The sequence below is a fragment of the Daldinia decipiens genome (assembly GCF_022478715.1).
Source record: "Daldinia decipiens strain CBS 113046 unplaced genomic scaffold F4813scaffold_23, whole genome shotgun sequence".
In the NCBI taxonomy this organism is placed as follows: domain Eukaryota; kingdom Fungi; phylum Ascomycota; class Sordariomycetes; order Xylariales; family Hypoxylaceae; genus Daldinia; species Daldinia decipiens.
In genome coordinates, this window is record NW_026054566.1 from 353,320 (window position 1) to 368,568 (window position 15,249).

Genomic DNA, 15,249 nt, shown 5'->3' on the forward strand with positions numbered 1-15,249 from the left:
TAAGAGGCTGGGAAACTCTGGGAAGCTCTGCACCGTCTCAACCTTCTCTGGTTACTCCTTCCACTTAGCCACTTAGATCTCACTTTTGAGACCCCCCACCTTCGGGATGTCGCAGGAGAGGTCCTATAAGCCAATAGATCTGCTTCGTTTTTGGTCTCTGTACGACAGACCAAATGCAAGGGTCAATTAGGTACCTTTAAACTCTATAATAGCCTGTTTTAGGAATGCACTTGGACGAGAAAGTACGACAGAATGATAATATGTTGATTAGATATACCTAGGTAGGTACTAGGAAGGGGGATTCTTGCCCCCTAGATACCAACTTAAAAGTCTGTGACTTGGACAGCCAAAGAGTAAGTGAGTCAGTAACATATCCTGTACCTAAGTACTACATATGGTAACTTCCTCTGTTACTTTGTACCCCCTCTCCCCCTTGTCATGGTAGCGTCGGAAGGAATGCGATCATAAGTTCTTGACCAATCATAATAAGATATTTAACCTATGAGTTGTCGTTGAGTTAAGTGCTTGCATGAACGAATCATCTCTCACGGTTTCCACTTAGCCAGTCATATCTTAGCGTGATTACAGCTGCAAGCACTTTGACGCGTTCCAAACAACCCAGACAACAAACCACAAGTAAGTCTGATATAGTTCAATCAATAAACATTAGGTAAATATGGCATTATGATTGGACAAATAGCAAACTTGGATCTGGTGACCTATTGTAAGTTGCCTGTTTAAGTTGTTTACATACTGTACATACTACATACTGGCATTTGGTTATCCTACCTACATGCTAACCTAGGTAGGTATTTAGGTATTATACAGGTAGGTACTTATTATACTCTTTTACCCCGCACGTCATGCTGCTATAACGTCGAATCTTATCGCACTATCGCGCCATCGAATCACTTATCACCCCGCAGTTGACCAGTTGCCGGTTGACCCCGGCCATTTCCTACGACCGAGACCCGCTGTAAGGTACCTACCTAGGTACCTACGTATCCAAGTACCTACATGTATGTCTTCCTTCTCTTGCCCTTCCCCCTCCCCCTCCTTCTCCCCCCTCCACTCGATTTATGCGGCGATGTTTCAACCATCCTCCCGCTACCGATGGAACAATGCATTGTTACCTACCTGAGAGCCTGCAAAAGATATGTATTATGTATGCTATCGATTAAAAACGCATGACTTTTATGACTTCGATGTCTCTTTTGTTAATGAATCCTTAACTTATCCTACTTTCATATCTTACATCCACAACACAACACAACACAACACAAAAGATTTATCCCGACTTGGGATATATTTGTTTGTATTATCAGGTACCTAGACCTTATCAAATGGCGATATGTCTATTCCTTACCTAGGTAGCTCCTACGGCTATTATAGGTATAGTTGCTACTCTTAATATCAGCTGGACACAGTGGTATCCTAACTCTTATCGTCGAGTATTATGTTTCATTTCACACCGTAATACCAGATAGGGTAAGTGGGCCAGAGACGATAGAGCTAGATTCGCGTAACGATGTCACCACAGATGTTGTCCCACATTCCAACAAACTCGTTCGAAGAGACACCATTAGAACCTCCTCTTCAACCCCGGAAGTGAGCTCGAAGGGTTTCTGGACGGGTCCTTATTTTGATAAAGAAGGCAAAAAGCTTAGACCGAATATTAGCTAGTTATCCCCTAACACAACTCCTTAGGATCTCATACAATCCCCTACCATCTCATTTACATTCCTCGCTAATTCTGCTTTTTAGAATTTGTGTTAACTACCTGAAACATGCATCTCGTTAGATAGAACCCTCTAACATACACATATACATATACACAGTGTATAGCTGCCAACTTATGTAACATAAAAGCCAGATGAGGTGGCGGATCCACAGCGTCTTCCTCTATATCAACAAACCCACAGGCTGCGAAAATATGCGGTAATTCCGCGGCCCATGTTGGCCGGACCGACATCAAACTCCACAATTCTTTCAGTTTGTCTATTCCGTTCTCTGGTTTCGTGGTCTCAAATCGTAAATCTGCCGTCTCTAGTTCTCCCCACTGTATGCATCCACTAGGTTCTACTATTGTAAGACGTCTGCTGTTAGCAGTAGAAGGCCAACATCTAGGAGCATGCGGAGTATACGGAGGATTGGTTCACGAGGAATTTCTTTAGTCAAAAAAAACGAAAGCAAAGAAATTGATGTAAACCATGTTTAAAACACCGATGAGGTCTTCTGGGACGTCGGAAAAGACACCACAGTGCTGAAAAGGTCCAAAGGGGTGCCAACATCGGCCACTCGTAAATTAGTAGTCTATGTAGGGATATTTGGTTTTACAAATATATCCGAGTGTTTTGGTCCAAAGGATATTCATCAAATTGATAATACAATCACAACAGGACTTGTTAGCTACCTAGTTAACCATACAAACCCCAATGATTGATCAAGACATTTAGCATGATTTTTAGGTATATACTGATTGTTGTTGTTGGTATAATCCGAGTAAAAACATAATGTGTTTTTGAAGCCATCTATAAATCTAGGGGAAAATAGGTGTCTAGACCTAAGATTCCGTATAGAAAAGAGCAGTGATATCCCTTTATAGCAGCCGCAATTTATGGTACATGTTTGTAAAGTCGTGCAAAACACTAACAACAAAGAAAAACGACGGATATCTCGATTGCTTGGGAATATTTAACAATATTCAACTTAAATACCTATATTATTAATGCGACTTTACAATGGTGCCCCTAACCCCTGGTAATAAGCGAGTAGTATCACATCAAACATGACCTCTAAACCCAGTTTTCCTCACGATGCCTCTTAGATAATGCAAACAACGAGGCAGCCAAGAAGTGGTCTATCGAACTGATCTCAAATTAAATTACAACACTGGCCAGGAAAGGGCTGACAAGCCGTTCGATGCGTAGGAAATTAACAGTTAGCTACAACACAGCCACGGTTGCTTACTTTGCTCTTCCATGTGCACGGGCTAGGTCTTAATTAAGCCTTTATATCCCGATCTACTAATTTCGCTAGGCAGAGCTATACACAACAGCCAATGGGGAGTTGAGTACACACCCCCTTACTTCCCGTGGGGGCGGAGAATTGGGAATACCCTCGTAAGGACAAGCAAGGAGATACGAAACGGTAGATTTAAACTACCAACGGAAACACCTACTGAATAAGATTGGCTCAAGACGGATAGCATAGAATCGCAGAACTCTAAAATTAGATAAAATGAGTAGTAGATGGGCCAGCCATGAATTCATTGCCGTTTACTTGAGACGTAACTAACCCTCGTATAAACAGGACAAAGACACGCTTAATGTAAATGCCTGCATTTTTATGTTTATTTCCAACCAACAAGAATTGTAAAAATGAATTCTATAAATCTTGCCTTTACCTATTAATCTTTTCTTTCTACATTCATTACCATGTCAGGCACTTGATCTACCAACTCATATTCCAAGGTAAACCCGACAAGCCAGGTCACCACCAATATGAGCGACAGCAGTGCCGTTGGCACGTCCGCGGACGACGCCAGCCACGACAAGAAAGAAGAAATCCTAGTGGCCCAAGACGACGCAAGCAACGGCAACGACGTCAGCCAGGACATCGACCCTAAGAACGAAGTTACCGGCGTCAAGCTCCTACTAATCCACATTTCTCTTTGCCTGTGCACTTTCCTAGTCGGCCTGGTAAGCATGCTGTATGATTCCCGAGCTACCATCTTCCCATACCTACCAGCAAAGCAGCAATTCTGACAAAACCCAAACGTAGGACTTCAACCTAATCGCCACGGCGGTCCCGGTAATCACAGCCCAGTTCGACTCGATCCGCGATGTAGGATGGTACGGCGCGTCCTTTATGGTAGCACTGTGAGTTCCCCCTTTATACCTAGGTAGCTACCTATCTACCTACCTATCCCTAGATATATCTATATCTTCCACGAAACGCTAACACCACATCTTCCACGCACCCAGGTGCGCGAGCCAGCCGCTCGCCGGCAAGACATATACCCTCTTCTCGAAGAAACACACGTTTCTTCTGTACCTATTCGTGTTTGAGCTCGGCAGCCTCGTATGCGCGCTAGCGCCTACCTCGAACTCTCTGATCGTAGGACGTGCCGTCGCCGGGCTGGGCGCGTCGGGGATATTCGCGGGCGGCTTGACGATCCTCACCACGATAGTACCGCTGCGCAAGCGGCCGATTTGGACGGGGACTTGGAGCTCGGTCTTTGCTATCGCGAGTATCGTGGGCCCGGTTATTGGCGGTGCTTTGACGCAGCATGTCACTTGGCGGTGGTGCTTTTATATCAACGTATGTGTTTGTTTTATATGTCCCATACCCACCAACTCTCTATATTGCATACCTACCTAGGTTAGGTACTTTAATAAAATGGCATGTGCAGTTACCTATAGGTGGCGCCGGCGCCGTGATATTCTTTTTCCTAGTCCATCTCGAGCCTGCTCCGACGGAAAATACTCCGCTTCGCAATAAATTAGCAGGGCTTGATCTGGCCGGTTTCGTACTACTCGGAGGCGCAATCGTGATGCTTCTGCTTGCGCTTCAATGGGGCGGAGTCACATACGCTTGGTCTTCGTCTATCGTTATTGGGCTGTTCGTCGGTGCTGGTGTGGTCTTGATGCTCTTCATCCGTTGGCAGATCTACCAGAAGGACAAGGCCTTGATACCGCCGAGATTATTCTCCATTAACCGGAACCCCGGACTCATATGTGCAGCATCGTTCTTCATCAATGGGCCCTTCCAGCTCATCATTTATTGGTTACCTATTTGGTTCCAGGCCGTACTAGGAACATCGCCAACACAGAGTGGTGTTAATTATTTCCCTACGGTTATCGCCGACGTCCTCGCCGCATTCATTGGTTCGGGCATCGTCATGCAGTTGGGATTGTGGAACCCCTTTCTCTTGTTTGGAGAAGCTATGGTATGTCTCGGCGGCGGCTTGCTTAGCACACTATACCCTGAGATCTCGAGCGGGCACTGGATCGGGTATCAAATCTTCGGCGGCATTGGTTACTCTCTCGCATCTAGTATTGTAAGTCATACCAGAAAGATACGAGTGAAGTTGGATCTTTGCTGACTCGAAATGCTCTTGTCTAGTCTCATCTTGGAATGCAAGCCTCGCTTCCACAAGACCTCGTGCCCGTCGGAGCGTCTACTCTATTGTCAATTATTTCAACCAGCTGCGCTATATTTAACGCAGTTGGTGAAACTGTGTTTCAACAACGGCTAGAGATAAATCTTCGTTGTGTCGTGCCGTCAGATGTTATTAAAAGGATTATATCTGTTGGTGCAACTGATATCGCTTCAGTCGTGAATCCGGACCAGTTACAGCCTGTAGTTCGTCAATACAGCAAGTCAATTACTCAGATATTCGTAAGTTTTCTAGGTTAGGTGTTTAAACTACAGTCAATATTCTTAAAATGATACCCGGCTGACAATTGGGACCACGAACAGTACATTCCGGCCGGCGCGCCTGTCATATCCTTCATTTTAGTTGCAGGGTGTAAGTGGATCTCGACAAAGAATAAACAAAGTCCGGCTCAAGTCACCGAAAGGAAGGACGCAGTTTAGTTAGCACATTCTCTTCTATTTTATAACTTACTTACCTTAGGTGCTTTCTATGCTATTCGTATAACTTCACACAGCTAGAAGCTAGAAGCTTGAAGACAAAGTTCGTGCCTGTAGTAATACCACGTTCACGATTGGAGCTACTTAGAAGCGAGGGGAAATGAACGTAATTGATTTTCTCTTAGCACTGCCTATCCGATAAAACTCGACCTGATAAAAGCACACGCTCATAGCTTCATAACCCTGAATAAACATCTCGACGGACTAGTTATAGGTAGGAACAGACTCGATTTGTATGATGCAGATATATCGAGTAGAGGATTGTTTGCACCTTGCGTCCTGCTTAGTATCTATCCTTCAGATAGTTGCCGCGGATCTAGAGGTACACTCTAGCATTAGCATTACCCGCCCTCCTAAGTGGCAGGGGGTCTGTTCTTGGTTCTTTGTAAGAGTTGTGTCTAGCTGATGGTTCGTTGTTAAAACGATTAATCAACTCTTGCCGTCTCGAGACTTCTTGCCGATGGATTAGATAAGTTATTTACTTGCTTCACCGGCGGTGGTTGATATTTGCTCTTCTTACGTAGTCGCTTACGCGCAACCATGACCGGGACTGAGCTCTTGGTTACTAGGTAATTTGAGAAAGACCCAAGGAGCGTCCTAAGATACCACATTAGTCCTTATCTATATATTTGTAGACGCGCATGTTTGAACTTACCCTTTCAAAGCACTCCTGCCGCGGCTTCCCAGAATTACCAACGTCGGATTCAAAATATCGATCACCTCTGTGATCAGGTGCTTGGGATTCTTGCAATGAATCACTTCTACGATCACCCGTACCTGTAGCTGCGTCTTTCGGAGCAGTTTTGAGACCCGCTCGGTAATGTCATGAACGGCTCGGTCCCTCTCTTCTTGTAATCTGCTTTTCCCGCGAGAACTAGGCGCCGGGGAGGGGTTATTGCTACCATTGCCGTCGATAGCTCGGACACGCGGTGACATCGAAGATCCTTGTATCTTAAACGGGCCAGGACTAGAGGTACGGTACGAGGGTCTGGACATGCCCTTGGAAATTGCGCTAATGGCCATCGCTTGCTCCTTCATCGCCTTGGGCTCATCTGCTACCATGTTGCTAGCATCAACCGATCCGCTGGTCTCCTCATCCATGCAATACATAGCTATTAGTGTATCACCATCGCGAAGCACGGTTCCAACGGCCCATTCTAACGCGTGGGTAGACTCATCACTAAGATCTGTCGCCACTAGGTATTTACGCAAACGCCGGTGGTCATCCTCTGCCTCTCGCTGTATTCTGGTAAATTCGCCACGGTAGAGAATTCGGATGGAGCGGTGAACTTCAGGGGTTGAGAGAATCGGGGTAGAGGATAGTTGTAGCCCCTGTGCAGCTTTGATAGCATCGACGTCGGCATCTAGATCTGGATCGTAGGGTGTTTGGGTGCCAGACAGAGGTTCCTGATCAAAACTAGTGGACGGTTGAACCACTGGCTTTCCACCCTTACCCAGCCTCCCCTTTTCTCCTCCGGGACTTGTAATCGTAATTTCGGGCTCATCGAAGAGTGATCTGTATTGAGGCTGAGTAGCATTGACATGTTTTCCTAATGATGCTGTTAGCCATTTTGAAGCCTCCGGCAACATATCGTTGGTTCATGGACTCACGCTCATCTTCAATAGCAGCGAGTAGACTCTTAGCTGTGTTCCCATCTTCAGAGTCATGCGACTCGGCGCGCGGAGTGAGTTTTCTACCCCTTTGCATCTCTTCGTCGGACGAGTTCCCAACGTCGTCATCACTTTCATCTGGGAGCAGTTCTCCGTAAGGACTCAGATTATCCTTTTCTAGCCGACCGTGCCCTTCGCTTTCTTGCCTCTTACGTGCTAAGGATGCTAAATTAGAGCCACCATAGAGTAAGTTGGCATCCGACAATTTCCTATAAGCATTATTCATATCCAATACCTGACCATTTGTCATCATAATGTCTTGTGTCTGATTACGCCCAGAAGGGTTCCCAAATGGTGAATTTGAGCGCAGATTAAACCGGTTGTTAGGTGACTTCGACTTGTCGGTTTTCCTTGAAAAGCGCCCGTGTTCCCCAGGAAGCACTAGGTTGGATAAGTCAGGTCCGCGAAGCGCTTCACCTATGGAGCTTGACCGCATGGCATTTTGACCACGTCTGATCGGCATAGCTTGCCCAACATTGGTTGGCAATATATCATGAAACTTATATGCAGATGTTGGGTCATAGTTCCTTGGACTCGGTAGAGGTGGCGATCGTGGCCCAAGGTCTACAACGGGGGTTGAGGCCGCATCCGACATACTTCTACCACGAATCGAATTATCCGAAGCCGGGGCCTTGTAAGAGAGAGTCGGTGACACAGGCGTGCTTGCCGGGACATGAGAAGACGGTCTGCCAACATCTAGCATGCTTCTCGTCTGGATTGGAGGACCGTCGACGTCTAGCATGCTACGAATTGGAGGGCTACGAGTTGCATTTCTAGACACTTCGCCAATGTCTAACATGCTTCGAACAGGCGATCGAGGACTCGTAAATGGTGAAGGAGATCGGTGGCCAACCGACGGAGCTCTTCTAGGTTGTTGCCACGACGACATTAGACTCTCAACCTCCTTCCGTTCCTCCTCGAGCGCTGCCTCGAGGGACATCAACTTCCTATTGTTTGCCATTGTAATATATGTTTGACGTAGTGGCGCTGGTGGCAATGCGAGGAGGTTAGTCCTTGTTTACAAAATACAGATATCGAATCGAGGCGTGTTTAATCGAAGACGTCTGTTAGAAGTGGGTTGCTCGAGAAACGAGCTTTGAGTCACGTCAATAAGCCCAAGCGCGTAATACGACGAATTCTTAGGCTAGTAAAGAGTATAAAAGGTAGTAATCGAGAAACGCCGAATTGATGCTATCGTGGGATAATAAATGGGCGTCTTCGATGGAGACGGAGGAAGATCATTGTGCGCTGAAGATCTTTCTCGTTGTTGCGTTTTTTGACTCGACCTAGACCCGAGCCTTCACCCTCTACGCATGGCTACTAGCCAAAAAGAAGAAGAAATCGGGTTACTAGGTTCAGACAGGAAGCTGGAACTGGGGGATTGGAACCAACTTTGTGAGTGGTGAGTGGTGGTTGGTTGTAAGTGGGTTGACGGAAAGGAACGATGGAGCAAGAAAAAAAAGTTCAAGCTCAAGTTCAGATGATGTGGGGTCTTCTTAGCTAGCTGTATTTATAAAGGTGGTTAGCTGTGGCCTGTGTAGGATATTTGTGGGATGTTCCAACGCAGATACAGCACAGTAGCAGCTCGAACGAAGAAATCAGAACTTGGAACTTGGGACTCGGAACTCGGAACAGAAAGAATAGAAAGGAGGCCTCACTGCCTTGCTTGCCAAGATCTTTAGGGTGAAATATTGATGTGAAAAAGGGAGATATGATGAACCGTGACGAGAGGAGAAGAGGGGTGTTTATGAGGATTTTGGGGGAAAGACCTATCCTGCTTATGTATGTAAGGTAGGTACCTAAAGGATAGGTACATACCACCTAGGGGTTAAGCTTGCCTTGTCGTGCCCAGTCTTCAGGTGGAACCCGGACTAGGTATTTTTTCCTTGGGCTACTTCCCTTTGTTACTTCAATTAGGTAATAATTCAACCTCTATACGTAATAATAGTAATACATACATACATGTAGGTAACCTAACGAATACATAAACGTCCACGCGTATTAGATACGATAAAGTAGACAGCACACGCAAATAAGTAAGATGTAGCACATGCGAAAATGAAAAAAATCGATACTATTACAGTAAACTTTAGGTGCTTTTTAAGTAGGTACTTGATGCATTAAGATGTACCTAATTCGGGTGGTTTAGGGAATTTACAGCTTATCCGGTACAAGTACGCGGGTGCGTTTGTTCGCAAGTGGCTAAATCACTATAGGATATACTTAACCGAGGTACCAGATACTTTATAATTCATGTGGCATTAGATCTTAGTACGTAGATCATCCTATCAGACCACTTCTAGTATCCACTCTGTTGAACCCTGTTGAACCCTAGTCCTGACTTCCTCTCTGCGCGTCAGAGGCTTCCTTAACAGCGGCCAGTACTAATCTTGAATTCCATTGGCTCGTCTCTCTGTGTCGTCCTACATCCGTATAAGCGATATACTATAATGATACACGTATACGCGTATATTAACTTTATAGAAATACCATAAATATTGTTTACAGGCTACATACATCCTTAACTTACCGGACTTTAATATATATGTAGTCGAGCGGAAAGGGGAAATCGGTATACTTCTTCTCTTTGCTTCTTTACCCTTCATAACTCTGACATCTTCCCTCTCACGTCGGACATTTCCGGCTGATCGCCTTAATATGCACCCGCGTAGCCGTAGAGGATTCGGTTGGTAAGTGATTCGTAATTACGTGGTGCATATTGTGCAGCCGGGATTGACTTGACTTGAAGATTATTTGGTGAGTTCCCTGAATGGGTTTAAGGATTGAGAATAAGTAGTTGGGTTAGATTGTAACTTGGATGAAATAAGAAATAACTACCTAAGAAATACGTAAGACGTAAGACTTCGGTATTTCCTTATCCATACGCAAAGAATACTAGAGTGCCATAAATAATAGGAAAAGGGGAAAGAAAGAAATAATTCTCAATTTTCAAAATGATAGATGGCTCAACACCTTCTATAGATGAATAGTCCTGACTTATACGGAATAGAATAACTAATAGCAGCTAGGTTAGGGACTTTTTACCTCAGGTAGTAGTATAACAAGTACTTGCTCGTTCTCTTCCTCTTTCTCTTATTCTCTCTCTCCGTGGCGTGTTACGAACGGTTGGACAAGCAGCGTTGCAGAACACATACGACATACGATAACAATATGTAGCAACGTCTTTAATACCATGTGGCCCTCTACTACCTACTGTTGCATAGCTCATTTCCAGCTTCCGCATCCGCTTGCGGCGCGTGTTCCGGCATCAAAATTTCGTGCAGCATAGCTACGGTTCGTTGGATAACCCCAACTGCATATGTGGTGTGATTAATACATACCTCCTCACACGGCTGTTTGCACAAGTCTGCGGCGTGGCGGCGAAATTCATAAAATTACGTATCGTTAGGCAAGTCAAAAAAAAAAAAAAACTACCGTGCAAGAAATCATTTTTGTTCATTACCAGAAGTTCCTATTTAGAATAACCTCTGCTTCATTCTGAGATGTCCCTTTCGGCAACCTTAGGGGAGGGGGTATTGTATCAGAATCATTGGTGCCGCCTGATTTCCGTTCGGTGCCAGGTCATCAATTACCATGAAGCTGACCGACTGTGACCACAAACGCCTGATGACCGAAACCCTAGCTTCCGGCCAGTGCTCTAAGCGAGGAGCAAATAGTCTATCAATACATGCAAATAGTACCAGAAGAATATCTCTCGAGTCGGACACTAGATGCAGCGGCACCTAGAGGGAGAGGAGATCCGTTCCGACGTAAAAAGACATGATGGTCGTAGAGGGCATGAAGGATGAGATGCGAAAAAGAATGAAGAAAATCAATACCGTGTCGTCCGCGCCAGGACGCTAAACCATCAAAATCATAACTTTTCCGAATCCCGTCGTGAAAAAAGAATCGACGCTCTAAATCATCCGGATATTACGAGGAATCCATACCGGTGGAATAGTACGTCGAAGAAACCTTCGGGGTGTGGACATCTGCATATTTGCTTATGCTTTTTCCTCGGCCTTCTCCTCGTTCTTTCCAGCCTCGCCATCGGTAGAGCTTTGAGCCTTGACATATTCGTCGTAAACAGCCATGGCTTCCTCTACTTTGGCTCGGAGAGCGCCGTCGTCCTCGATCCTGAAAGGTGTTAGAAACGTTGTATACCAAAGGGGGTGGGGTTAACTTACAGATTAACGAGCTCAGCGTTGTCCATCTCCAAAAGCATACCGGTGATTTTGCCTGCTAGATCGGGTTGGATAGCCTGGATCTTAGGGAAAATGAGTTCACCTAGCATCTGCTTCTGCTGTTGGGGGTTGTTAGACTGAGCCTGCAGCTGCGAATGAAGAAGCGAGGTCGGGGTTAAATCCTGCTGCTGCTGTTGCTGCTGCACGTTCGGAGCACCGCCAACTTGTTGGTTAGGAGCACCACGTCCGCCCTGAGGAGGGAACTGGCCGCCCTGACCATTCCGCTGGTTTTGTCCACCACGACCAGCGGGGCCACCCTGTCGAGCGTTCGGGGGGTAGCCAGGAATACCACCTGGTCCGCCCGGAATTCCCATGTTGCCCGGCATGCCTTGCATCGGTCCACGACCGGTCGGTACGCCTCGACCACCTCCAATTGTGGCCTGCTGGACTTGTGCCATTGCGGCTATGAATTGAGGAGTGCCAGGTTGGGCGTACGGAGCGCCAGGCGGGAATTGGCCGGGAATGTACATGTTTGGAGGCAGTTGTGGGATGGGTCCGCCACGTCCACCTTGGGGACCTCCATAGGCATTAGGATTGAACTGGCCGGGACGGCCTCCTTGAGCGCCGGGCATACCCATCCCGGGGAAAGGCAGGCCACGACCGCCCTGGGGAGGGAAACCTGGTTGCTGACCTGGGGGGTAGTAGACGGGGGGTTGCATGTACTGTTGGGGCATGCCAGCCGCCGCCGCAGCCTGCTGCATCCGGAGCTGGTTGCGAGCTTGGATACTAGCCTCAAGCTGGCTCTTCCGAACGTCCTTTCGCTGAGCTAGTGCTACGTATAGAGGCTTGTTGTTGATCATGCGCTGGTTCATATCACCCACGGCCTTCGTGGCGTCGTCAGGGTTAGCAAAGCACACAAATCCAAAACCCTTGCTCTTGCCAAGTCTCCTGTCCGACTTCTTCTCTTTCTTTTCACCTTCCTCCTTGGCCTCATCGACTTCCTCCTTTTGGTTCTCCTTATCCTTGCCTTCCTTGTCGTCATCAGAGTCGGTGGCGGTGTCACGCATGACCTTTGCGGAGGTAATGGGGCCGAACTCCGAGAACATCTGGCGCAACTTGTCGTCGTCGATATCATCATCAAGATTCTTGATGTAAAGGTTCACGCCTTGGTACTTGCTGGCCTTCTCCTGACGAGCAGCCTCGTAGGATTTGCGTAGCTCCTCCTCGCGCTCGTGCTTCTTCTGAGCACGGCCGACATACAAATCCTGACCGTGGAAATCGTTGCCGTTCAGGTCATCGACTGCCTTGGCTGCGCTTTCGTGAGTAGTGAAATTAACGAAGCCAAAGCCGCGAGACTTTCCTTCATTGTCACGGGCCAACGAGGACGAAGTGACGTCCCCGAACCTCTCAAAGAGCTCTCGAAATTCATCATCGGTAACGTCAGTTTGAATGTTCTTGACGTAAACATTAGTGAAGTTCGCCTTCATCTCCTCGAACTTGCTCTGACGATCCTTCTTGGGGATGTGATGGCCGACGTAAACCTTCTTCTCGTTAAGCAGCATTCCATTAACGTGCTTGATAGCTTGAGCTGCAGCCTCGTCTGTCTCGTAATGGACAAATCCGTATCCCTTCGAGTTGCCATTCTCGTCCTGGGCAACTTTGCAGCTTAGAATGTTACCAAAAGCAGCAAAGGTGTCGTGAAGGGCCTTGTTGTCGATAGCAGCGTCGAGGTTCTTGATAAAGATGTTACCCTGTCCACTCTTGCGCAAGTTGGGGTCACGTTGAGACCACATAATGCGGCACGGGCGGCCCTTGATCTGGGTGTAGTTAAGCTCTTCAAGAGCTCGTTCGCCATCGGCAGTCGTGTTGTAGTTGACGTAGGCATATCCGAGGGAACGACGAGTGACAGCGTCACGGCAAACGCGAATGGAGGCAACAGAACCTATCTGAGAGAAGAGCTCGAAAAGCATTGCTTCAGTGACCGAAGGGTCAAGCTCGCCAACGTAGAGGGAGGCAGATGCGGCGGGGTGAGGAGTCTGAGCGGAGCTGGGGGTAGCAGCAGCGGCATCACCCTCGTCACCGTGAGCGTCGGAAGCAACATTAGTGTTGATAGAGGTAGGCTTAGCATCACCGCCGTTGAGAGAGGTGTTACCAAGGTCGGCGGCAAGCTGGTCAACAGCGCCGGAGGTAGGAGCAGCAGCAGACATCGTGACAAAAATTAATTGACTACAAAGTCGCACAAGGAATATTAGCGTAGTAATGATAAAATCAATAGAAATGTAGAAGTGTAGAAGTGTAGAAGTGTAGAAATGTAGAAATGTAGTGCGAATACTTCTGTAAAGCGCGGACAAGAGTCGCGTCAAAAGTCGAGTTTGATTATGATGATGTGTTTGAGTGAATACGAGGGGAGAGGGGAGGAAAGGCGTACCAAGCAATTAAAGAGAGCTGCAATAATATTATGTTCTCGTAATCAAGGAATAATGATTGCGAGAGAATGAAGACCAAGTCGAACAAAGGTTGTCGTCAAGACTTCAAAGGAAAGTGATGATAATCTAAAAGCCTAAACGTACTCGAGCCTCTAGTAGTCACTGACTTTTACCCTATGGTGGGGAATGAACGAATAGGTCGTGAGGATTGACAATGGTGCCTATTCGAAGGGAGGACAAATGCGCGTCGATGGATGGGATCGAGTGTGATTTGGGGTGCTTTAGCAGATGGTGGATTTTCTAGTTTTCCGAATTTTTTTGGTGTTTTTGATCTGAATGAATTTGGCGAGAACAGAAACGAAGTACGAACTAGGAAGCACGTACTTTATAACTGAATCTCTTTTTTAATTTTTTCAAAGTTCGGGGTGACGAGCTGGCGATAAAGTTGTCAAGTCGTTGGGGAAAAAAAGAAGAAAGAAAGAAGGGGAGGGTCCGTTCGTCTTTTGAGATCTTGAAGATTTTTTGTGCCTCTCTGGTTGCGATCAACCACACAAAAAATTTCGACGATAAATAGTGGGTCTTCCACCAAGCTATTTTCAGCACTTAAGGTTCAATATCGCACCTACCAGCTGTATCTTTTCAACCGTACCTTCCTAGGCGTAGTACATGTTTAGCCCCTCGGCAAATTTTGACTTTATGACAATGTAGCTTAGATAGGTACTTACTTAAAGTACAGATGAAATGTGTTAAGCCAATCAGATTTAAACAACAGTTGGTGGGTTATCTGCCTTATGTAACTACCTGACGTAGTTAAACAACTTCATGGTATGAAGTATATTCAACCTCTTTATAGTAAGCTCTTCTGTGGTAGGTAATTATTGGCGTTTTGTTAATATTATAAGAACAGTTAACCCGTAAACTTGTAGTCTTAATTATTCTGAGAACTATAACATACAGGCACGTGGGTAGTTAACTTTGGTGATTCCATAGTCTTAGCTTGACCTTATACTGGGGTTGCAAACCACTGGCTGCAATAATTCTCGAAAGGGTATAGGTAATCTCTTAGTGTCACAATATCTCTGGGAGGAGAAATTGATGTTGTGGAACTGCAGATAGACTGAGCCCAAGACTATAAAAATCACGAATACATTAGGTACCTATACATGTACTGCCTCAACATTACATATTTATGACTGCATCCATTATCAAGGCGTTATGCCGTAGCTGAATCTCTTGCTATTTAAAAGCAGGTGCCTATCTATATGTAATATTAAATTGATGGCAACAAGCCAGTAGGTTTCTTCTTATAT

The 15,249-nt window shown here is 46.2% G+C and overlaps 4 protein-coding genes across 4 annotated transcripts; 1 reads left to right on the forward strand and 3 right to left on the reverse strand.

Moving 5' to 3' along the window:
• Positions 1 to 1,369: 1,369 nt before the first annotated feature.
• On the reverse strand, positions 1,370 to 2,296 carry F4813DRAFT_364265 (uncharacterized protein). Its single transcript, XM_049243793.1, has 2 exons — positions 1,541 to 2,296; positions 1,370 to 1,488 (listed from the first exon to the last, which is right to left on the reverse strand). The coding sequence occupies exon 1, from the start codon at positions 1,970 to 1,972 to the stop codon at positions 1,748 to 1,750; it is 225 nt and encodes a 74-aa protein (XP_049098373.1). The 5' UTR covers positions 1,973 to 2,296; the 3' UTR covers positions 1,370 to 1,488; positions 1,541 to 1,747.
• Positions 2,297 to 3,503: 1,207 nt separating this feature from the next.
• Positions 3,504 to 5,601, forward strand: F4813DRAFT_381527 (MFS general substrate transporter; the record flags this gene model as incomplete). The annotated part of the gene is made up of 6 exons (XM_049245688.1): positions 3,504 to 3,701; positions 3,784 to 3,881; positions 3,987 to 4,323; positions 4,415 to 5,062; positions 5,128 to 5,403; positions 5,485 to 5,601. 6 exons carry the CDS (start codon positions 3,504 to 3,506, stop codon positions 5,599 to 5,601), a joined length of 1,674 nt encoding a protein of 557 aa, XP_049098374.1.
• A 482-nt stretch (positions 5,602 to 6,083) lies between these two features.
• Positions 6,084 to 8,290, reverse strand: F4813DRAFT_390776 (uncharacterized protein; the record flags this gene model as incomplete). The annotated part of the gene is made up of 3 exons (XM_049247067.1): positions 6,084 to 6,255; positions 6,314 to 7,208; positions 7,270 to 8,290. The coding sequence occupies 3 exons, from the start codon at positions 8,288 to 8,290 to the stop codon at positions 6,084 to 6,086; spliced, it is 2,088 nt and encodes a 695-aa protein (XP_049098375.1).
• Positions 8,291 to 10,766: 2,476 nt separating this feature from the next.
• F4813DRAFT_364276 (polyadenylate binding protein) lies at positions 10,767 to 13,964 on the reverse strand. The gene is made up of 2 exons (XM_049243794.1): positions 11,517 to 13,964; positions 10,767 to 11,466 (listed from the first exon to the last, which is right to left on the reverse strand). Exons 1-2 carry the CDS (start codon positions 13,718 to 13,720, stop codon positions 11,334 to 11,336), a joined length of 2,337 nt encoding a protein of 778 aa, XP_049098376.1. The 5' UTR covers positions 13,721 to 13,964; the 3' UTR covers positions 10,767 to 11,333.
• Positions 13,965 to 15,249: the final 1,285 nt, after the last annotated feature.